Raw genomic sequence first — 24848 nt, forward strand, 5'->3', positions numbered from 1 at the left:
GTGTGGCTTCAAGGATAGTTTACAGGTTCCACTTCAAATAAATAACACGATATTTCAAAATTGATTTTAGAAAAGTAAATGAAAAGAACTAAATTGGCGAGCCCGGTGGCAGTATTTTGTAAATAAAAAGCCGCCAAATTATATTGCATGCAAATCAACAGTTACAGTCGGAAAAAAATAAGTCGTTATTTAAATGACATTCACTTAGCCTCCCACACGGATGAATGCCGCTCGGAAAGAGAAATATTGTCATAGTTTCAACTTTTTTATTTTCAAAATTTTATTTAATTTAATTTTTTTAAATTTTGGTTTAAGTCTTTGAAAAGAAGCTCTAACTAAACAAACTTTGAGGTAAAAAAATGAAATTACATTCAATATGTCCTAACTGCTGCCGAGTTGATTATTTCCATGGAAACGTACACAAGTACTTGGACACAGAAACACTGACACAGTCGGGGGAACAAGTGCCATGCAGTTGATACCGACATCACTTCTCTGAGAAGTGACTGAGCCCGCGGTTTTCGTCCCAGAAATTATTTTTTACGCGCAATTGCTTTTGGAGTACTCTTGAGCGATCGTGCTAGTTTTTTGATTGGATAAAATAATTCGGAAACTTTTCGAGTGCTTCAACGAAGATTTGCCAAAACAGGCACTTATTCCCCCGACTGGACATGTGGGGTAGCCCTGCTTGGAGGAAACCCTACAAGCTCTCTCCACGAACTCCACCCTCAACCCCCTCCCCCCTTCAGCAGATAAGCGGCGGATATCGAGCCTTCTTCCGGAAAAGACCGTCAAAGAAGTGACAATTAGAGTAACGGAAGTGTTGTTCCTTCATAATGCACGCATCCGAGTTTACAATTGTCTGAACTAACCTACGCGCTATTTTGGTAAACAACACAAATAATGATAACAACAGTAACAAAGACCAGCTTCTCAACTCATCAATAGTATGATCAAAACCATTGGCGACCTCGTTACGTGAGCATTCTTTTTCCCGCGCTTCGATTCATAGGCGTACGCGGTGGGAGGGGTGCTGCAGTCCCCCCAGGACCGAAATTGTTCGGGCAAAATACTGCGTAGAGTCTGTGTACGCCGATACCCAGCTGAAAATAGTTTAGAATTGAATGATTCACTTTGGGGACTGTAGTTCAGTTTACAATTTTAGCTCATAAAATACGTGCACTTGCATAAGAAGCTTGTGTTTAATTGTCATCGGTGTGGCTGACATACAATAGATTACGAACATTTCCTTATTTTTGTCTGCGTTTGAGGAAAAGCGAACGGAGATGGTTTTTTTTTGCTGTGTTCTGTTTTGTGCATGCCACCATAGAAAATGATCACAGTCAAATATTTCAGATGTTACAAAGCATCCAAACGTTTCTGAAGCAGTTTTTTAATACAACACTCATCAGTGAACAAAAACACAAACAGATAAGAAGTCTTTACTCAATATGTACGATTCTTTGAATGTAACTTATAATTAAATAACATTGTATAAAAACAAGCTGCCTGAAGTCAACTTAACAAAACGTTCAATATACTTCGAATCACACACGAAAACAAACGAATTTATATTATCGGGTTGATAGTAAAACTTGCCTTTCCATTGCCACTTGATAAAATGTTTGATCATATTTTGACAGTTTCCTTCATTCGTTAGCCAATTACAAACCGAGCTAATCAGGAGGCTATGCTTTGATTGGCTACGTGTTTGGAAACCCACTGAAAGACGTCAACATGTCAAACAAAATCATCAAGCGGCGCGTTAAAAACTAACCGAAGTCATCTCAGTTATCAATGCACGGATTACGTTATGATGGTACTACAAACTTGATGTAACAGTACTGAAAAGTATCCTAAGCATAAACCTAAAAACGCAGCTTCATTACACGAGCACTTACACAGTTATAAACGCCTGATAAAAAGAAAACTTAAAAATACAAAATGCCCGTGACGAATTATTTTACATTATCATCATACATAAGAAACGAATGCATTTGATTTTACTTTTGTATTAATAAAAATATCTCCTTTCATCGCAAAAACAAAACTGACAAAAAATTATTTTTCGCCAACGTTTACAACAGAACAACTTTGCGATTTTAAAATACCTTTGTTTTAGTTAAAATTTAAAACAACTTGTCTAATTTATCATAAAAAAGAACCTTACATTATGTCGAATGCTTATGTCCAGTTCCAAAGGTATTTGCATATTGGAAAATAGATGATAGATGTATAAAGATGTATAAAAAGAACTGGACAACCGACTAATAAGATTGCGTTTTTCTTTTCTTTTCACGCAATCGTTGCACATTTAGAAGGGAGAGCGTGACAAGACAGGAAACGTAGCAAACAAGACATGAAAGAAACTGCTTGTTTACTAAATAGACGCACTGACGATTTCATCGTAAAATTGAAGTGTTTTAAGCAGGCAAATACCTAGTATTTACAAATACATCATACAATTAGAACAATTATTATAGCATTTTTAAAATAATTCCAGTCAGCTTTTGAACTCCGCATCCAAGCAGTTCCATTATCTCTCCTCCCCTCCTTACCCCAACCTAAAATAATTTAACCCTGCAGTAGCCCATAATATTAGAGTGAGTAATGATCTATTTTTAGCCTGACCCATGCCTGCCGGCGCAGATCAGTGACAAGGCGACCAGTATGTGAAGTGACCACGGTACGTCGCCATGACAACGACGTGAAAACGCAAGTGATAAGATTAGAGTATAGACTACCTTCAATACTGCATGTCCCCCCCCCCCCCCCCCCGCCCCCCTCTAACAGATCACACATAAAACATGTACGGGTCACAGGCAGACACGGAAAAAACACAGCAAAACCAAAATAGTACTAATGCGGCAAAGTCACGTTATTTTGGCCAACTCGGTAACATTATATAAAGAAAATCTACCTTTAAAATATAACGATAGAAGAACACAAGAAACTACAGGGAAGCTACAGAGAACAGCAAACGGTGAAACAACAAGGGGTTAAAATTGAATCCCTACAGAAATTGAAACGTGGAAATGTGGTAAACACTGCTCGGGAATCTTCACTGTTTGCCACGTTTCTCGCCCTCCCTTTGTGCCAGCAGGCGCGATAGGGAGGAATAAGTGAGTCACCTAGACATTTCAACATTGAGGAGTTTCGATTTCAATTTGACAGAATATTTTATATTTTTGAACTCTTAAAAAAGTCAAGAAGCGCCAAATTAACATGACCTAGCCGCTTTAAGGCATCATGTTAGAGTTTCTCTTTTTCAAACGTTTCTCCGGATATTAAGTAGTCTAAAAACACATTGATTGCCAAAAGATGATTTGCTTCATACTTCTGCTCTGCCATTATGCGTCCTCGCCATATCAACTACCACAGCATGTTCCTTGGCCTTCATTCTCAGCGCCGCAATGCTTGAGGTATGCCGCTGAGGACACTGTAACGAAGGCTCGCGTTCTTCACAGTAATTTTGTGACGTCATAGATCCTGGTGAGCCATGGCAACCGTCATTGGGAGAGTGATTTCCGCGTTGCTGTGGAGCGTGGGCGCAAGGCGGAAGTTGCTTGGAAGGACCGTGCTGCGAGATGGTGACGTTTGGATGCGCAATGGGTGACCTTCTCATTCCAGAACTTGACGTTGTCATGGCACCCACTTTGGCGCAGTGCGGAGGAGATTCTGGAGATGGTGACCTTGGCGAATGCCTGTTTGGTGGTAATGGATGGTGCACGTGCACAACTGGCCCATAGCTCGGTACGGACATGTGATGCTGTAACGGCCCCGCCCCATGCCCCGACGGGTTCATACAGCTGTTGGAAGGACGAGACCAAGCTGGGGCCTGGTGATGGCGATCGTAAATGGATGCCATGGTGATTGACCGTACTGGAACGGGGACTGGGGCGAAGCGTTCACGCTTGCGCCATTTGGCTCTTCGATTCTGGAACCACACCTATGGACAGCATTTGAAACTTTGTTAACACAGCATGAAAATAATAGTCTGCATAATTTGCGCAATTACAACAAGCTTTGTAGTCATCTGTTGGTAATTCACCATGATATCACTGAGTGATATCATGGCCCTGTTCAATACTACCATCAATTACAAAAACATAAAGTTTTTTTTAATGAATGGAAAACATTTCTCTTAGTTTGTTCTGTGAATTTGATGGCACGTTAAGAACAAATGTCTCAACTGATGACACTTCTCTATTCTCTTCACTTTTCCAGATGGCAGAGTACTGATTTTGTAGGGAGAGATTTAATTTTGATCAGTGAGAATTTAAAAGGTTAATTTAATGAATAATGTTGTCGCAAAGCTTTGTTTTTAAAGAGAAACATTATTGGTAATGAAAACCTGAAAAGCTTTGATGACATCAGTTCATTATCGGTTAAATTTAATATACAAAAAGGTTTCGTGCAAAATTGGATTGATATTTAATTTGTGTCTATTTTCGGCTCAATTATTTGCCTTGTGATAACAAAATGTAAACATTCGCTGATTAAACAGTTGATAACTAGACTCGTATCGCACGCCAGCTGTTGACAACAGTCGTGAGAATATCTCCATGCCGCAGACAGATGTGCTGAGAAATTATCTGAATTATGATACAAAATCAGGACGACAACTCTTATGACCGAAGAAAACGACTATTATTGACAGTCAATCCAAGTATTTTTGTTTGATTAAAAATAACATTGAAGAGCCGACCAACTCAACAGGAGGGCTGGGGGGATACTCCACTATATTACATGTGGGGTCGGTGGGGTGCACTGCTGGTACATATGAAACCGACACAAGTCTGTATGCAGAGAGATCCGTATAAATTAAAATTTGGGTTAAAGCTAGCGAGGTGTAACTGGAATCCTTGTTTAGTCACAACAGTGAAGTTCAGCTGGAGATTGAAAAATTATTGTTTGGGATATTACACGCAATTTTAAAATATCTGAGATAGTAGTTCACCACACATGTCATCAAAGCAACTAAAAACGTTTTTAAGGCGATTTTGGCATTTTTCCATGCTCTTCCCGAACTTTATCACGTTGAGATCCTGCGGTTAAGTATAAAAACGGCTACTTTAATTACTATACCAATCGCAGAAATGAAATAGTATTTTTAAATGACAAGTACCTCACCTTAGACTTAAGGTAGCCCGAGATAAATACCTTTGCGTTGATTAATATCACAGCACATGTTATATTCCTGTACATTCGAAGATGTACTGTAAGGCTAAATTCTCAAGCACTACAAAACTGCTTTTTTCACTCCCTTTTTTACCACAGATCTGGAACGAGCTGACGGCGACGAGACAAAAATATCACCCACTAGGGAAAAGTATTGTCTATAGAGATACTGTATTATCAATTTCCCAGCGGTAAAATGAAAATAAATGCATGACTGTCGGTAAGGCAGATACAAGTTCAGATTTTGGTAATGAGAACTATTAAAGCATACTTCACAACAAGGCATTTATCAAAAAAAAGCTATGCCAACCACTTTAACCACTTCTTGACAAACACAAATTTGAAAATATCAATTAGAAGTAACCACACAAAACACGGAAAGAGATCAACCCTGTCCATGATCCAATGGTCAAAATGGTGAAATTTCCGAAAATCATTTCCTTTGTTCATTTGCACATTTGCGTGTTCAGTAAACCGGAACTAAATGATACAGATGGGAAAAAAGTGCCGCGCCCTTTTCGAACACACGTCAACGCGCGTAAATTTAAGACAACATGAAAGGGTTGGCGCCAACCTTTCAATACGGCACACCGGAAATTTGCGTCTTGTTTTGAATAGTTGTATCTGTTTACTGTGGGTTTCCTGACTTCGGGAGCACGAAGGGGGAATGCATTGTCTAGACACGACGGCTCCAGACGATCTGTAAACAAGCCCTTTCGCATGAGAATCACAGCTCTATTTTGAACATTTTAGGACAGGGCGTTGGATAGAACGTGTAAAGTTGGCTCGCTCTCATCCTGATGCAGTATACAAATTCTCTTTACTGGGCTCCACACATTTCGTACAGCACTAGTTGAGAGAATATTGATGATATATCAAGACAATTTATTTTGATGATCAGCTAGCGCTGTTTTATTTTTGACCTCCATGTTTGGCTCAGTATTAGTATTTATAGGGAAAAAAGTCGCTTAGGGCCGAAGGTGCAAATAAAATGAGTCACATTCACTCCAATCATTACTCTTTATGTGCAGCTAGCTATTAATGACATGCATTTAGGTTTGGCAGGAACATTAAAGTCCAAGCTTCAGTATTGAGCCAGTTCGCTAACGCCCATTTTGTCATATGCACCTTGACTTCAGATCGAATAAAAGCTGTATTAATATCATAAGTAGTTCAGTAAGGTAGAACAATGCCAAAAAGCCAAAGGAGGATTGTTTACGAATTAGCCTCTCGAGTCAAGGTAAACTACATTTTCTAACGACATTTACCTTGGGAGCGATTTTCTGTTGATCATGTTTAATGCTTTGATGACTCTCAAGCTCGACGTATTAGAAGCTTGAAATCCAAAAATGTTGCAAAAGGAGTTAATGTGATACAGCCCCTTAATTCCCTTAATTCGTTTAGATATTACTTTAGAAAGGAACCGACAGCATAACAATCCTTATATCATCCACGTAATTCCTTTTGAAATGCCCTTCTCACCAAGACAGCTAACTGTAATAACACCACTTTGTAACAAAGCCATTTCCGTGACAGGCACGTTGCAAAAAACAGAAACAAATTTCTGGATAATCACGAAACGGGAAACATCACGCGATTAGGACCCAGCGGTCAAAAAATCACTGCCAAAAAAACTTACTAACACTACCGACTAATTTCCAGTGAAAGGCTTCACAATGAAACTCGATTAAGATGTGTTTATTCAGTTAACAAATCAAATTTTCGTCGAAGAAGAAAGGGTTGCTTTGGTAACGAAATTTTGCAGACAGTTTCGCCCAATTTTTGTTCCAGACTATACAGCAACAGTTAGTTCAAAACTAAGGCAGATACACACCGCAGCGGATATAGCTATCGGTGTAAGCCTATGCAATTCAAAATGCGGTGGATCACCGTGGATGTCTAACCGACAGCCATTTCCTTCCACCACGTGAAGGGAAATGTGTGTCCGTTGAGTGCACATTTCAAGACACCCACTTGGAACAATTTTTCACTTAAAAGACCTCTTGAAATGAGGTAATTTGGAGCCAAAACGTGTATTTATTTCACGTTCCTGACGTGATGAAAGTTCCCTTTGAGTTTCGGGAATATCCACTGCAAACCTCTATAGAATTCCCGCCGTACTATTTTTGGACATTTCTTTGAGCGCCGTATATGCTACCGCTCTGACGTAAATTATGCGCCGCGCACAAGCTTCCATATCAAATGAGATATTCGCACATAATATCTCGGCTCTGCAACGAAAGAGGATTTCTGAGGATTATAAGACCACATTCTCATAAAAAATTGACCTTAAATTGATCTCCGTCGGGTCCAGGCATAAATCAAGTTATGCTTGCAGGCCTTCATCGTCAATTGTTCTCAATGTTATTAGTACATCTTGAAGCGTTGTTTGCATATCTTTTCATTTTTCATCCTTTCAAACCAACGCTTTAACATTTCAATCAATTTTGAGAACAGTTTGCATGTCACATAACTATTCCATCTAGCGTGACAACACCCGATTTCGAGTACGCGGAGAAGAATAAGTAAACAGAGATTAAGTGTGGATTAAGTGCGAGCCCTTCTCAGCGCTGAGTATTAAGATGGATTATAAGACTAAGTGTAAATATGAACTGAATTATCTTCACGGGTCAGAACTGGGGCAGGTGACGCTTATTCCCGTTGCTTCGGCTAACTAAAAAAAACAAACAGACAAATGTGTGCAATAAGACAACGCTTTGACCCATTTCTGTTCAAAAAAGGGCGTGTTTTGGTAGACGATTTCACATCGGGTCACGATAGAACTGGTCGCTCAAACACTTTTAAATACCTCTGCCTTCTCAACATCAATTGTGCAATTACGCAATCATTGTTAGCTGAGTGTGTTCATACTCTGGAAAAATTACCCAACTGAAAAAGTTCCCGCTTGTAAATCTAACGGAAAAAACACTTAGCGATTTTCGTATAAGTTTCAGATCTTAAAAAACAACGATCCCTATCTCAAAAATCAATAAGTGTCCAGGTGAATAATGTTAAATCGTAAGATATTTCTTGAGATATTGTCTGCAATCGTTTGAAGGACACATTAGTGCTACTAGGTCATTCTTCGACAACATTAGCGATAAAAGTTCAATAGAAAGGAAATATGCCAAAGGATTATCCTCGAATGTTTTTTTCAAGTTTGACAAATTGGCCTTACTTTATGCCACGCAAAGTCAATATTCCCTTCAGACGAAGAGATAAGAGTTTCAACGTTTTGATTATTAAGACTGTAATAGCAGATTTATAAAATGAGCTTATTTCTTTGCAGTCTACTTCAACTTGAACTTATGCGCCTCGCCCTGAAATGTTTTTTTTTTTTAAAGAAGTTTCTGAGAACTAAGAACAATTTCAAATTGAATTCAATCCGCATTAAGATCGCATGTGAATTGAATCCCAATTGAATCGCAAGACTTCGGCTTTCTTTTCCTCCACACAAGTTCAGTTAAGTTCAGCACAAGTTTAAAAAAACCGAAACATCTTTCAAATACTAACGTGATAATATAAAATGTTGCTGAAAGTACACGGAAAAAGACTTCTCTCTAAACAAATTACGACAATCCTTCACGAAAATAGAAGGGGAACCCGTTTCTAAATTTCTGGATTCAACAACTCAAGTTGTGGTTCTACTTTCAAACTGCTTAGTTAAATGTTGTACATTTGGCTGACCGGAGAATCTGAAGGACTTTGATCATTTGGACTAAAACTAAAGCCTGTCTCGATGAATTCGGCTAACTCACAAAACTGGATTTAAAGCTACACATGCATTGAATCGTTACAGACCAGAATGAAAAAGGTTCAAACTAAAAGTTAAAATTTGAAACTGCGTATCTTGTGTCGCTCGTCTTGACGTAAAAATCATAACGCCATAAAAACTTTCGACGAGATATCGGAGCGCCCATTTTACGGCATACAAGACATTTAACTAAGCGCAATTTAATATTGTATTCGTATTATAAATAAATTTTATAGCTGTACTGAACACTTCTTAAATTTATTATCTTAGTTGACGCGCGTTGTTTTGCAGTCGACAATATATAACTGAAACCGTATAGAAGATGAACTGACATTGCCAGGGCAAAATATCAGCGTCTAGCAAGCACATCTTGACAACATTTGTAACCCAGAGGTTATTCATATCTATTTGCCATATTTTGATCATTTTAAGATTGTGAGCTTGTTAGCGATAAAAAAAACGTACGAAGCATAACCTCTTTATTAAGAAATCTTAAAAAACGCCGAGACAAATATCATTTGCAAGATCAGCGTTTTTTTATTTTATTGAGGAATGCGGTTGACCAAAGGATTACTGTCGCGTGCCTTGAGCCTTAAGAACTCTTAAAGCTGGAAAATTCCACAACTTTTTTTACGCCTAAAACATTGCCGGTTACCTAGATAAATTAAAGCGTACATCAAACTTTCATTCCATCCAGATATGTATATAATAAATTGTAAGAATTTGCGCCTTACATCATATAAAGTAGAAAACAGAAAACTATTTACAACAACCATAAAAGCGTGCATGGCGATAAACAGACAAAAGGATTTGTGTGGTGACTATAGATTTTTAAGATTTTGAGGCATCGATTCCATTTCTTCGCAACATAGCAGGGGCAGGCAGGACTGACATAAATGAAAACTGGAAAAGAAACTTAAGATGGTTAAAAAGCTGTTACCTTAATGTTAAAAATCTCATGCTTTATGGACAAATGCAGCAATAACAACTTCAATTGACTACAATTTATATTCCTTTCCACTCACCGTGGAGCATAGGAAGAACTACACTATTTTTGCATTTCTGTACAAACATTTTCCTATATAAAGATAAGCAAAGGTTTTGTGATACATACATTTTCTCTTTGATATTAACATGCTTATATGTATCAAGATTTAAACTCGACTCGCAGAAGAAAAAAGAACCCCCAGAGGAAAACAGGCCCAGCAATTTCTTATCTTGGTGTGTTCAGCTCGACCCTACGTAAAAGTAACGAAAATGTACGTATAGTAAAAATAAAACTTACTTTGATCCATATCCACGTGCAAAATAAACTAACGTAGAAGTCGTTTAACTGAAAACGCCATTATTAATCCACTTTAGTAAACAATGACAGGATAAAAATTCAAGTGTTTTTACATTCGATTGAAATTATTCTTTACTAATTTCTTCAGAAATTTGTAAGCTAAGGCTTACTGACTGAGCATGGTGTCTCGGAAATTCTAACTTAAAAACGATAACAAAACGTTATGAATCGGTAAGACATTCAAGGATTCCCATTGAATTATTCAATTTAGAAGTGCAAACTTGACTAGCGAGTGAATCCTGAAATGTAGAAGTGAACTCCTTACATCGCATTTATCGCCGCGCGCGATAAATGCGTACATTGGAAACAACGTTCTGATAGCCACAGTTTAGGAAAAACAAAGGAGAAAAGCCCTAGCAAACTTATCAACCACGCTTAATCCAAAGAAAGTTGGAAAAACTTAAGATTAAACTTCCTTTCCTTTAACCTGAGCACCCATTGGAACATAAGTCGTAAACCAGAGAGCTCCGTCTTAACCTATCCATGGCGACTCTTTACAAGTGGTTTCAGCTCAGTACAGCCTCAGTTGATGCTCGCTATGTTGTTCTCGGCCTTCCTTAGTTTAAACTACCTTTTATAAATATTTTGGAAAAATTTTATGCCAGCGATAAGCGATATCGAAAATAAAAATTTTTTTTAGAGGGGAATATTTAAAAAATTTTTTGCACTTCAGCCTCAGTTGATGCTCGCTATGTTGTTTTCGGCCTTCCTTAGTTTAAACTACCTTTCATAAATATGTTGGAAGAATTTAATGCCAGCGAGAATAAGCGATATCGAAAATGAGAATTTGTTTGAGAGTGGAATGTGTACAAATGTTTTTGCACTTCAGCCTCAGCTGATGTTGGCTATGTTGTTTTCGGCCTTCCTTAGTTTAAACTACCTTTCACAAATATGTTGGAAGAATTTAATGCCAGCGAGAATAAGCGATTTCGAAAATGAGAATTTGTTTGAGAGTGGAATGTGTACAAAGGCCCGTGGCTGTCTCACAAGCAATGCTAGCGACCATTAGATTGTCAAAATGTTCGACGCTTAAGGCAGCACATCTTAGTTAACAGTCAACATCGGTTCTTTCGTTTACTGAACCTTTCTAAAAGAAGTGGTCATTGACTTACCAACTTGCTAGAGAGTTCGTAAATGTAAGTTTTGGGGGATTTAAAAAATATTATTCAAATGATTTCATAGGATAAGTTTGTTTCATTTTAATGAATATGTATAAACGTATAGTTTATCTGTAATTGCAGACATTTCAACTACTAGTATCAAGCGTGTTTTCTATAGAGAAAGAATCTTTTAGTGGATAGAACACAAAATTAAATTTAAAATTAAATTCCGTTAACATCTCTTTAGCAAAGAGATATCGCAAAGAGAGTGATGAAGAAATTTTAATGAATGTATCCATTGGACCTTCATGGCTATAGTATTTGTTTGTAATGGGCTTGAACGAAGAGTGAACATCCCAACAAATGAAAATCAGTAAACATTGAACAACAAAAGATTTGAAGACGATATACTAAAAACTGTCTATGGAAACGTCGAGTTTAACGACTTAGCCACTTGAATTTAAAGTTTATGTCGCCGTTTTTATTGCCATTTGGATTAGAATATTGTGCTTTTTTAGAGATAAATAGAAGATGGTTTCCTGCTAAACTATATTTAGGAGTACGCAAATACAGAAATAAACATGTCTTTAAATTTTTCTACTCTTAGTCTAGCTATGAAAACAGTTATTAAAGTCAGTTACAGCAGAAGTTTGTGTACGAGAAAAGACTTAAGAGCCAAATTAAATTTTTGGAGCATATATGTTGCTATGATACTGTATGGTACTGCTAAATCTCGTAAAAAAGCGTGTCTATGTAATAAGTTTTGTCTCATCAAATTTATAATCAATAGAATGCGCGTTGATGTAATAGACGCAATTCATGTCAGTTGATAATCCGCTTATGCTTATAGTCGTGATTTTATCTTATTCGATAATCTCATTCCAGCTTTATTTTCAGTAACCTTCGCTGACCCGGGGCTAGCCGCCAACTCGAGAAACGCCAACTTTGCTTGTGATAACACTGAATTTTGCATTCCTTTTCAGCTCAAAGGTTTTAGCTATGCAGCCTGTTTTTCTTCAACTTAAAACTTTAAAATCCTGCACGAGGAAAGTCGTGCAAAAATTCACGCCCAACGCCCTTTTCTCAACTTAACCATGCAATTTTTCAGTTTTTATACTAAATTCTACTTCATTAAAGTTAAACGTTTGACTACAACAAACATCCTAGGTCTATATCATCAAAAAGCAATGTTCCTAAGTTGATAGCGACATTTACTACTGGGAAAGAGACTGATCCACACCGAGACTTCAAATATGCAGTTTTGATACAAATTTCTAGCTCTATAAGGAAGGCGCTCTAATCATATATTATGAGTTTCGCCTCATGGTGATTGAGTGAAATAAATAATTTTTCAGATATTCATTGGTATATTATATTTATTCTGTACACCCTTAAATTATTTTTGTACACGTTAACCCTTATCGCAGTTTAGTTTATCTCGGACCACAGACTTTATTCCGGCTTAAAACACACTCTGTTGAAAGCAAATTGATATTATCTCTAAGCCGCCCAATACTCTAAAAGTTTCTTATAATAAATATTAGGTTTTCGAGCATACGAGAAAACTGCCGCTAAAGAAGTAAGCAGATTTCTTTTTTATGCTTCCTGGATAACCTCCCATAAACATTGTTTCATCCAAATACCATCTCCAAAGCAAGGCAAACCTCATGTAACAAACATTCCTGGCGCTAAACACCATGTACGCGGAAAGGCAAACCTCATGTAATCTTCAAAATATCAGTTTCTGAAGAAACAAACAATTTGCGTTGTTAACAAACTAAACTTTCGTTGTTAGCATTCCGGAGTATTAAAAATACAAGCTTAAACGAATTTTTAAAAAGTAGCGTGTAAACAGTATTCCAAAATTTTATCGAATTTTCAAATAAGGCAATTCTTTCATCGCCATTTTTGTTCAGCGCTCTTCCAGTTCTGCAAATTCCTACTGATGTCACAAAAATGCGGCCAAACTCAGTACAAGTTTTCACTTTATAAAATTCTGAACAACTCTTTGACTGAAAAACTTAGGAAACTTGTTTGGTTAAAGGAGATGGAGTATGGACAAAAATTGTCCAAGATTCGCATGGAACTGCTGGAAATCACTGATAGACATTAGATGCTGTGCTCGCCCAGTTCTAAACATCATTTCAGTCAAAACATAATTATAGAAAATGCTATGTAGCTTTTTACCCCATCGTGTCTAAATAAAGGTTTTGATTGATTGATTGATTGATTGATTGATTGATTGAACTGATCGAGGTTGCTAGCTCACATTTTCAAAAGTAGTTTACTTGATCAAATCGGTTATATTCTTTTCCACAATCTGGAACAATAGTCAAGGAGTAAGCATACTTGCAGAATTATAAGAAAATAATCCAGTAGAAAAAGAGAATCATCGAATTATGGAAAATCCTTTGCGAAATACTGCAGGACCTCGCCTGACTAACTGTTGAATAACGGTTGAACGGTTGGAACACGATTTATACTAAAACAAATAGTTAGTACGATGGAGAATTCTATTCAATTACAATTACGGGTTTCCCTAATGGCTTAGAATTTAAATTGATTGCCGATTTTGGTGTTGGCAGTTGTAAACTAATTTCGATATTCAAGTGATATATCATCGCTTTGTTTCGGCAAGGTTTTAACTTTGAAATTTTAAAGTAAGACACTTCTCAGCTAAGTGTTTCAACTCAAATAGAAGGCTCTAGCTGCAACTAAGTGAACAGGCCAAGATATACATTGTTGCGTGCAAAAACACGGCGAAGACCAAAGAACATATTTGAGCCCGAAAGCAAGAAAGGGCGTTTTCTTGTCACCTTTCATATCATCCCGCCACTCATATTACTTTATTATACTTGAGCGCTTTTCTTGTGAAACTCAACCTTGTGGTGCATTATTCTTTCTATTACACAACTCAGAACGCAAGTACTTGCACAAAGGAGAGAATAAATGAATGATTATATTAAATAAAAACTTCACTGGTAACGTGTCAGATCAGGAACTCTTGCGTAACTCGGCTTAGCTTCGTATTCATTTTTCTACAATAAATATCCACTTGTTTAAAGCAAGAAATTCTAAAGTAAAAGCACTGAAGGGTTAACTAAAATAACGCCAGGCAAGTAAATTCTATATCTTTGAAAATATCCCCACCTTCTGACATACAACAATCGTATCACATACAACAAGAGGTAGAGAAGTTAATCTTGCTGTATCAATTCCTTCAGTCTAACTGCGTAGGATCTAGAAACAATCACGATTAATCTATGGCTATCGCTCTCAACCAGCAAAATTTAATGACAAAATTAACAAAAAATCTAACGGCTTCTTCTCGCAATTGAGCATACGCAGGTTGAACACCGATAGAATTTCTCTTTTGGTATCAATCTGGTCGTCAACACAGCTATTTCAGTCCATGCGACAAGAAAGCTTCTTAGAAGTGTTCGCTTTTACGGCTAAGAATACTGCTTGAATATCATACCGAACAGTAGTGCGGACACCTTTTACTAGGAACAAACTGTTGACTCAAGATTTGAAATAGATCTGAGATTTAACTGATCACGAAGGCAGTGGATACATTGTCGGCTCAAAAGCGGAAGCAGAAACGGAAAGCGGCACGAGGGAACATTGTGGATTGCTTTAAGATCTTCTGCAGTAATTCGAAATCATCTTAAAGTCGGTTGTCTTAACAAAAACAACACAAAATACAACATGTAACAAGACTTTGCTAAATTGAGATATCTCTCATGTGGTTCACACATGTTACAAGTTGCCTCACTGAACGCCAAATACTGACTTGCATTAGCGCTGACAATAAAAAAAGTAGAATGCTTTACTAATACGATCGAAGGACAGAAGAGAAAGCCCGTGAGATTCTGAACAATTTTCTTTCTTTTTTCTTTTCCCTCCGAATGCTTTGTCTTTAAACTAAAACTGATCACTGCGAGAAAATTACAAAAGCGACCGCAAAATGACCGACAACTCGCCTTGCTCTCGACATCGTTCTTATCTCTTATCAGTGATTTATCCAAAGAAAGGAAGTGTTTTCTAAAATATTATTAAACTGTTCTAAAACTTCCCCTTGAGTTATATTCAACACCGTTTCAGGTAAACGATTTTTCAGTCTTGCATGTCTCCTAAACGCATCTATTCGATTTCAGAACTTAAAACATCTTCCACTCTCATCTAACAAAATCTGGCGACCACGCGTGCTGTACTGTATAGAAAGTGAAAATTGAAGCTGGAGATCAATTTTCCAATCAAAGGTTACAATCGATGTGTCTCTGAAGAACTGCTCCTACAAGGTTTTTTCCTGATGAATACAGCACTAAATAAGCGAGTTTGGACGTGAGGAATAGTTCTATAACTCACTTACCGACATTCTCTTTTTCGCGAGTATTTTTTATCGCATGATTGAGATGACAGAAAACCCTTCTACAACCCGGTTTATTGCATGAGAGCCGTGCGTGCGAGTTTGAAGAGCCTTGTTGAGCGCATTGCGCTTGGATTAACCCCTCTTTGGTTCTTTAGTTTTGCCGACGGAATCTATTTACGACAATTTATCATCCATCAGATAAGTGGCTGTGAGCTAGGTGAACCCCGTGTGTTAGCTGGCAAGGGAGGCATTGACAACATGCGCTTTGTTACTCTAAACTGTTCTCCGGCTCTCGTACACCCAATTTTGACATTCCCTTTAAACTGAAAAATGAGCAAAACGAAGTTAAACCACTCAGCTTCTTGTGTTTAAAATAAAGTAGTCGTACATGAAAGATTTCTCGTAAAATAGTAAGTGGCTTGTAACCTCTGCGGTTATTGTGAAAATCTAGATGTACAAGTGCACAAATTGATCTTTTTTTCTAACTTGAAAGTGGAATGTGGCAAATTTCAGGATTAAGATACGCATATTGGTGTGGCTCACCAAGTGAAACATTTCTGTAAAGAAAATCTGCTTTTAAAACATAGTGAACAATCTATAGGAATAAGGTTTTTAGTCTTCGCTATCTGTATACTTGATAATCGCGTAACATTGCCAACTCTGGCCTCTGTTGTGCACTGTGATCTCCTCCAAACATTTGAAATCTTAAATTTTATTAAAACAATGCAGAAAAAAATTGTTTAAAACGAAGTACCTTGGGTCAGTGTACATAAGACATTAAGGAAGAATACAAGTCGTCAGCTTAAATGACAGCACCACAAATTTGAGATGAAGAGGAAAATAGATGGCGGATACACCGGCTGACATATTGAAGACGAAAGAAGACCTAAAGATAGAGCGAATGTTATTTCGAGGCGACGACAGCAGATTTCCGAGGACGACTTCCAACTTAATCCACAGGAACTCTAGTCTTGAGTTCGACGGTTAAATTGAACACGAGTTTGTCAAAAAGGGGGCAAAAGCGAAGTTACAAGAATGTTCGAGTATTTGCCAGTGGTAACTTTTATACCGTGCCGGAAAAGATAATCGAAATTTCTAGTTTGACTCCATTAAATGGCATTGTGTTTTTGAGCGGAACAAAGTACTTTAAAGAGAAGAATAAAAGGGAGTTAAAGAATTACGTGAAGCTAAGCAGACGAGAATAAATTATTGCGTGGTTCGGCAGTATCATGGAGTCAGACAACACACATCCCAACTTCCGGTATCAGTTTCCTGAATGCGTCAATAAAAACAACGCTAAAAACACGCGCGTTTCTTCAATCCAACTTAGCCTGCTTTGCAATTCTAACCTTGACCGTTTAAAAAAAATTCAAATATTTAGTCAGAGTTAATAGGATAAACAAATAATGTCTCAATAGCCGCTATTAATATTCCGCTGTCAGCTTTTCCTCAGCTCTCTCGATAAGAAACGAGAAAGTGATATGGTGGAGAACCTCAAACCTTCTGTTTCGACCTCTTAACTTAAATGCTTATTTTATCTGTCCATGTTCGACGCGAAAATTGCCCGAACAAAGCATTTAATTAGGAAAACATATAAAATCATTTAGCGGTCCAAGCTAACAAGTTTACAATTTGCTTATGGAGAATAAGAAAACAGACAAAAGACAGACTGGCCAACGTAACGCCAGCCAAATTTTATCAGGTTTCCTTTGAAGTTGCCGCCACATATTTTGCAGAAAATAAAACGCACGCTAGTTCGAAATGGAAGGCATTACTAAATGGCGCAAATGACCGTACGCGGCGGTTCAAACAGAAAAAATCACTTTTAAAACACTGATTTCCCGCCTCTTATATCTTGCGTTTAGGGAGAGATAAATTTTCTCCAACTTTAAAATCTGACAGCTCAATCATCATTCACAACTTGCGATACGTATCGAAGTATTGATAGGGAAAACACTTACGATCAAGGGCTAGATAAGCGATTAACAAAGCAAGAATTTGGCGCATTGAAAATTTTGGAGTCGCAAACACTCGTTGTGTTTGTGTTCCGCGCTTCCTAGATCCAAAGTTTCGTTCGGAACACTCAGTACCTTCCACGTAAAAACGTTTGACCGCATTTGCGGAAAAGCCAGACGAAGACCTGCCATTCTGTAAAAGACATGAAACAACGGCCTTTGCTCACGCCCTTCCTAAGATCCTATAAATCACTGCTTATAAAAATTCCATAAGAACCAACGATGAACGATCAAATACGAGCTAAGAGACTCTTCGATTTAATAACGACTGGTTCCAGATGCTTTTTCTGACCTAATAAAACCACGATGGTTAGCCTGCTTGATTGCCTTTTTAGCGTGTGATTGGGGCAGGCTAATGTGTTTATTGTTTTAATAGACCAGAGCGTAACAAATCGTAATTTGCTAAAGTAGTTATACGCGTGCTTTTATCGTCCAAGTCTCGTAGAGTCGTAGTACGGTTATAGATCTTGCGTTGCGTCATTTAGACCAACGGTGCGAAGTTAAACGGGCGATAGCTTTTTCTAATGATTGATGAAAGCGCGACATTAGTTCTCTTGAGAGGAATCTCACGTATACGCATAGTAAAGAAAGATTTTCATACGCTTTTAGTGTAGGAAGTGAAAACTCCGGCCTTGTCGATAAACCATGTTTTGAATGTTGAGAATCGTACAAACGGAAATTCTTTTTTAAGCTTTTGTCAGACAGTGAATCCGGGGCCATTTTTAAATGCTGAGATTTCAACGAACCAAGATCTTTGGAAGACTTGTTTATTTCTTCTTTACTCCTCTGCGTTTGTATGTTCAGTGATTTACTTCAGCCGAAAAAGAAAAAAAGAAACTTAATTAACTCAAAAGCTTCAGAAATATTTTTAAAACGTGACTTTTTAAAATGAAGGCAATTTTTGTCTTGTCACCCAAGAACGCCAAACACAAAGCTGTCCAGTTTAGTTAGAATTTACACAAAGAAGTTGACTTGTAGGCCCCTCGCTTTGCTTATTACGCAAAAATTTATATCTATAGTTTTTGAACTTTTTAAAACCCAGCATTTTTTCAGACAGTGAGCATAGATGTGTGGGAGATTGCTGAGTTGTAGGCTGTCATTTCCTTTCCTGAGAGAAAAGCTATCCAGTATATCGACGTTACACGTTTTCTCGGCGATTCCGTGTCCTTCTTTTGAATGGATCAGTTTTCGGGTGGTTACAGTTTCTGTGGTTAAGCTCACTTGCGTTAAAATTTAGCAAGTTTCTCTACGGAAGGAGCGATGTGTTTACTGAATACATTTCTCGTGGCCTGGACTGCAAAATATCACTGTAGACCACATCTCTTGCAAGCTCTTGAACATCGTTTAGGTCAAAGTATGCCGACTCAACCACAGGCGCTCAAAATGTTCGTTTCAGCACACCGCACGAGCCTCGATATCTTGAATAATCGGCTAAAACCTTTGCTGATAATGGCAACGAGGGAAAATCTGCCTAGCTTTGTACTCAATTAACACATGGGCATGCAGTTGGAGCAGAAATTTCACTCGCAAATGTGAAACGTACACTCATGAATATAGACATGAGCTCAAAGTTGTCGATGAGAAGTGTCATGGAAAAGGGCTCTCAAAGAATATGTCCTGAGAAGAAATATGCTTCGTTGACTTTAATATAATATACTGCTTCAGGAATAGTTAGACTGATAAAGGCATTAAAGAAATAGTGCTTTATGATTTTCATGCTACGCGCTTTAAGTTAAGTTCTGTTATTTAAATGTTTCTTCTTCTATAGAATAGGAGTAGGTCTGTTGCATAAGTTGTTCTTTTCCTGTTGGCTTCCAACTCTGATACTCAAACATTTTGAGCCAGAAAGGCATTGGCAACTTACAGTGAGGCAACATACAGACCGGCCCTAAAACCGTGAGGAGAGCGGAGTCTATCATTAACTACCGTAATCTCGTTTCGTTATCGCACGCATGTAACAACAACAACTTAATTGAATTACTATAACAGGTAGCGTAAAGTGGCCATACAGTTCATGCAGGAAGTTAAGCTCTAATATTTGAAGGACAAAATCTCAAGAAGCTCAGCGAGACGAAAAGCACGACTGCACACGCAAGGCCCGTGCATTAAAAAGCCATATTTACCTGCACTCTAGCTTCCGTCAAGTCACAACGCAGTGCCAATTGCTCTCGCGTGTAAACATCGGGGTAGTGCGTTTTCTGAAAAATGCGCTCCATCTCTTCGAGTTGAAAAGACGTGAACGTCGTTCTGTTTCGACGCTTTTTACGTTTTGAGGAGGACTCGTTGCTCTCACTCTCCATTTCCATACAAGACTGAGGGCTGGGAGAAAGCTGCGTTGAACCTCCGACCGGAGGCGAAAATTTTCCTGTTGGAGTAATTGGTACACAAGTACAAAACATTGATGAATGGCGCAAAATTCAATTACTGTTAAAGCACGGCTCAAGCAATTCAGCACGCTATTAAAAACAATCACAACAGCTTCGCTTATGTGCGCCAATTTCCGGACATTAATACGATTCTAGAAAATGAAATAAAAATTTTGACATTACCAGCTTGGGGCTGAGTGCTCATTGAAAGAGTATGTTGTCTTGCTAAATCGCAACTCACGTAGCTCGCTGGAGGGGAATTAGGCGCCGCAGTAACCCGCTGAATTGGCGCATTCGCGGGTATGTACGGTGACGACCTAGCGTTCTGGCCAATAGATGACACAAACTCGGCGAATTTTTCCATTTCTTCGTCACTCACTGACCCAGAAGTAAGACTGACCCGAAGCGCCGGCGTGAATGAGCTTGATTCAACCGTCATCACGAGCGAGGGGTATTTGTGTGACGTGCGTGACAGCCGCCAAGACGCGCTCAGCCAATCAGCGCGTCGCATTGGGTGTAAGCTCCTGGTTACGAACCTTTTCACAATCCCCACAGTGTCACTAATAAAGATCTTAGAGATAAGAAAGATCGCGAGATTTCTCGATCATTCAATCCCATTGGCCAGCCCCGAAGGAAAAACAAGTAGGATCTGAGTGACACTGATCACTGGAAAAACAGAGTGAGTTAATTAGCTCGGGGAAATCTTTTAAATTTAAGGGAAATTTCGAGTTGCCTTCGCATGGCGCAACGGGGTTTGGCCATTTTCGAGTGGTGAAAAGCAAAGGAGATTTCCTAAGTCTTTGTTTGAATAACAAGAGCATGGCTGCTTAGAAAACACAAAGGCTCGCCGCCTTTTCCGGTCGACACCTCTAGCTTGAAGGCAAAAACCATATGGATGAATCTGCCTCGTCTTCGCAGACTCACATTCTTTGAAGGGATCTATGGTTTTGAGCAAGGTGGCCCGTTTGCCGTTAAACGCTTTCATTAATAAGTCATCCCCACTTCTGCCTAACAAGTATCGTAATATCTCGTAATTAAATTAATTATCCGTTTACAAGGTCTCCAATGTTTTGTTTCTCCGGCTTGTTAACCTCAATACAATGAACATGTGAAGACGAACTTCAACAAGCTAAATATTTACAGTTTATCTAACCTTCCTGATACCGAGACAAACTGGGATAGCAGTTACACGGCTAAATATTTTTTTAACGGCCAGTCGATATTCTCAAGGATACATTCTCTAGAGAAATATTTCAACGGAATTTGAAAGAAGATATTAGCTTTGAGAGCCCATCCAACGAGACAATGAGGGAGGACTGGTGCTCTCTGCACGTTTCGTATGAGCATTCCCCCTAAGATCCCTTATGACGACTAGGAGTAGACTCATGTTTTCACCACAGAACTAGTACGCGCTAAATCACATAACATATTGCCAAAAATAACGAATCGTGAGCCCTCCTGTGACGTTATTTATGATAAAGAGCCTTGCGCACCACCCTCCCTCCCCGTGCATAGTATATAACATGCTCCCCCCTAACAGTCTCCCACTGCGTGTCTTGAGAAGATCAGATCGCATCTGTCGCAAACATCCCTTTGTTGTTCCGCCGCGCGCTAAGAAGTGAATATTTTTATTGTGCTCTTCCATTGTCATCAGGAAGTGTCTAGTTTCATTTCTGCTCTATTTTAATGTCACCACGTGTGCACATGTGCCTGAGTCTGGGGCTGGTTGCCACGTACGTAACCCTACTCCGGTCATGTTCTGGGCACGAGATAGTGCGGCGCGGAAGAAAAGCAGTAGACCTGGAGTAGACTGTACAGTGACTGTATGTTGAAGGGAGTAAAAACAGAGTGAAGCACGAAAAAGCGCTGACACAATTGAAGCCCACGTAGCCTGTCCCAGTTCTTCCGATTCTGGCAATAAGAGTCAAATAAACGCGGAAACAAATACTTTAGAGCCGGCCTGGAAGACCTGGGACAGAATTATAATAGCGAGGGAAGCGGTCACGTGCATATTATTTCAATCCCACAACTCCTTTAGGACTTATGCAAGTTTTGCCCTGCCGGCATTTATTTTGTTCCATTTTAGTTCCAAGCTGGAAAATACATTCTTGTTTCTGTGATGTGTATATTGGTTTTCTTTATCAGAGGAACTTGGGTGTCTTTCAGAAATTTTGCCGTCGGTACGTATCTTACAGGGAGTTATTTCTTGTTTGTCGAGTCTGCTTCTTTCTGCCAAAGGCTTCTTTTTAACAGAGAATCAAGGAAGTAAATCTACGCGCCTCAACGTATTCCAGCCAGGAATGCGTTGGTTTTCATTTCCTTCCTTTACGAGTTGAAGTGGAATTTTCTACATAGGCTTTGACAATTGTTTGACTTTCTTGCATACTGATTGTTTCACGAATGTTTGCTGCCCGTATAACTTTAACTTTTCCGTTTAAAGGACGAAAATAGACAACACTTGAACAAGTTGAATGAAAAATGCGTGGGGGAGGTGTTCTGTACTTATCCACTTCCCGTACTTTATTCGGTTCCCGCCCTCCCCGCCTCTTTGTTCTCATCTATTACTATTACAAAAGAGTAAGAAATGTTGCAAAATTTTTCTCAATTTCTCCTGGTTTCCGCCACTTTGGCTACAGATTCAAAGTTGTTACTAAGAACATTTTTTCGTGTTTAGAAATCATCACGCGCGCACTGCAAACTGCTGACGACTAGGGCCAGTCCCAGGGCGCGCGAGACAATAAAAAGAAACTTTGGCCGGCGCCGGACAAGCCTACCCCACACTTCAAACAACTGCTTGAAGATGGCTGGTGTAGGCAAAAAATTTCTATTACCTCTCAAAAGTAACCGATGCAAACTTACCTGAGTCCTACAATAATAGATAAATTTTTTTTTGGGATTGAAGCAGCGTTTACCGAAATAGTAGGGCCGGGATTCCAATAAATACCTACCTTTCAGTGATATCGAGTCCATCTACGGTAGGGCTTTCCACAAGTTGCTCGGCAACTTTTTGGCAACTTTTTTAGGGACAGTTCATTTTTTATGGGGGGGGGGGGGGGGGGGGAGGGGGGGGGGAAGGGGGGGGGGGGAAAAGGGGGGGGGGGGGGGGAAGGGCGGGCCGCCCGCGGGGGCCCCCAGCCCCCAGCGGCCCTTATTTCAAGCAACTTTAAAATGTTATTTAGACACTTCTTTTGCAGTGAAATTGTACGAAACTACTTAGAAATCTAACAAAAAATAAGTATATATTTGGAGAAGTTTTCTTGATAAAAAGTAGCGTTAATTATGGATTTTTTGTGGCAATTTTCGAGCAACTTTTTTTTAATCAAAAGCAACTTTTTGGATTTTTGGAGCATTTTTTGAGCAACTTTTTGAGAAATTAAGGGCAAATTTTTGGGGAATCTCAAGCAACTTGTGGAAAACCTTACCGTATGGGTGTATGTCTCATCAAATCGCGGTGCTAAAGGCATCTGTTATAACCGATCCCAAACCATCGATTGCTCCTGGGAGATCAGTATGCATGTAAATACAAGTTATGCATTGTTTTCGAGCGGATACCGCCATATTTCACACGAGGGACCTAATTTTTTAAAATACACAAGAGCATTCAGGCGAGTTTATATACTAAAGTTAAATCAAGTCACGGTGGCCGGGGGGGGGGGGGGGGAATATTCTCGGTATGTCACAAGAAAACATTGCATAACTCCGTAATTTATCCCATTTTGAAAACTTGTATCCGTTTCAAACTTCTCTTCACATTCCTGAATGAAAAATGCCGTGTTGCGCACTTGCAGGAAATGTTTTTCGGCGAGACAGATTCGTTGCAGACAACCTAAACCCCTGGAAACCAAATTGGAATATGACATAGACTAGGATCCTTGGGATGCTGTTTTGGCCTAATGTCGGGAAGTCACAAGGCAAATAGTAGCAAATACTCTGCTTTGCTTCGCTCATTAACGTTTCTGCACTCAGGCAGCTCCCAGACATCCTCGTTACCAGCTTCATTCGGCCTCTTTCCGCCACCTCGTTCCCAGGGGAGAGGAAGCCTGTTCCAGGCTCTCGTAGTCGGCCCTCGTTTTCCCTCGCTCGCCAGCTTTTTACGCTCGCCCCCAGCTACTGAGGGTTTGGAACAGGCTAGGGCAGATGGGGCAGAAGAAACATAAAGAAAGACTCTCGATGCACAGCAAAATGACCAAGGATTATGTTAAAGGGTTGACAACGGCTGTATACCAACTCACCACTGTGAGAAGAACTGGTACAGAGATGAGCTGAGACAAGTGAACGGATCAAACTGAAAGAAAAAGTCGTGGCTGTATTTGATATGTACTAGTTATGTAACGCTCTCGAGTGGTCAGGGCCGTAACCAGACCTTTGGCATAGACGAGGCAAGATCTTGCTAGGAGGTTCTGGGGACATGCCCTCCAGAAAATTTCAAAAACTAGAAGCTCGGAAACTCTTTTATAAAATTTTTTAAATAGGGTATTTCTTAAAATAAAAAAAACTCAATGTTGTTCAACTGGGGATTGTTTCCACAAGTAAACACATTTTGTTTTTAATTTTGGGTTAAAATCAAGACGAGGCAAGTGCCTCGTCTTGCCTCTTGCTAGTTACGGCACTGGTGGTATATTTAACAATTATTCCACGAGCGCGCGTTGGATATGAGATGGTAGATACTGAACGAGGCGTGTAGCGCCGAGTTGGCTATAACGATCTCATAATAT

General features: G+C 39.0%; 1 protein-coding gene across 1 annotated transcript; it reads right to left on the bottom strand.

Annotated features, from left to right (window-relative positions):
- Positions 1 to 1371: 1371 nt before the first annotated feature.
- Positions 1372 to 20572, bottom strand: LOC144633777 (uncharacterized). Its single transcript, XM_078492646.1, is given in 5 exon segments — positions 1372 to 3949; positions 19891 to 20132; positions 20317 to 20510; positions 20512 to 20539; positions 20542 to 20572. Coding segments are annotated over 5 exon segments (1113 nt in total). The 3' UTR covers positions 1372 to 3331.
- Between the last annotated feature and the right edge of the window lie 4276 nt (positions 20573 to 24848).

Source organism: Oculina patagonica, chromosome 12, assembly GCF_052425735.1.
Source record: "Oculina patagonica isolate OP01 chromosome 12, crgOcupat, whole genome shotgun sequence".
NCBI lineage: Eukaryota > Metazoa > Cnidaria > Anthozoa > Scleractinia > Oculinidae > Oculina > Oculina patagonica.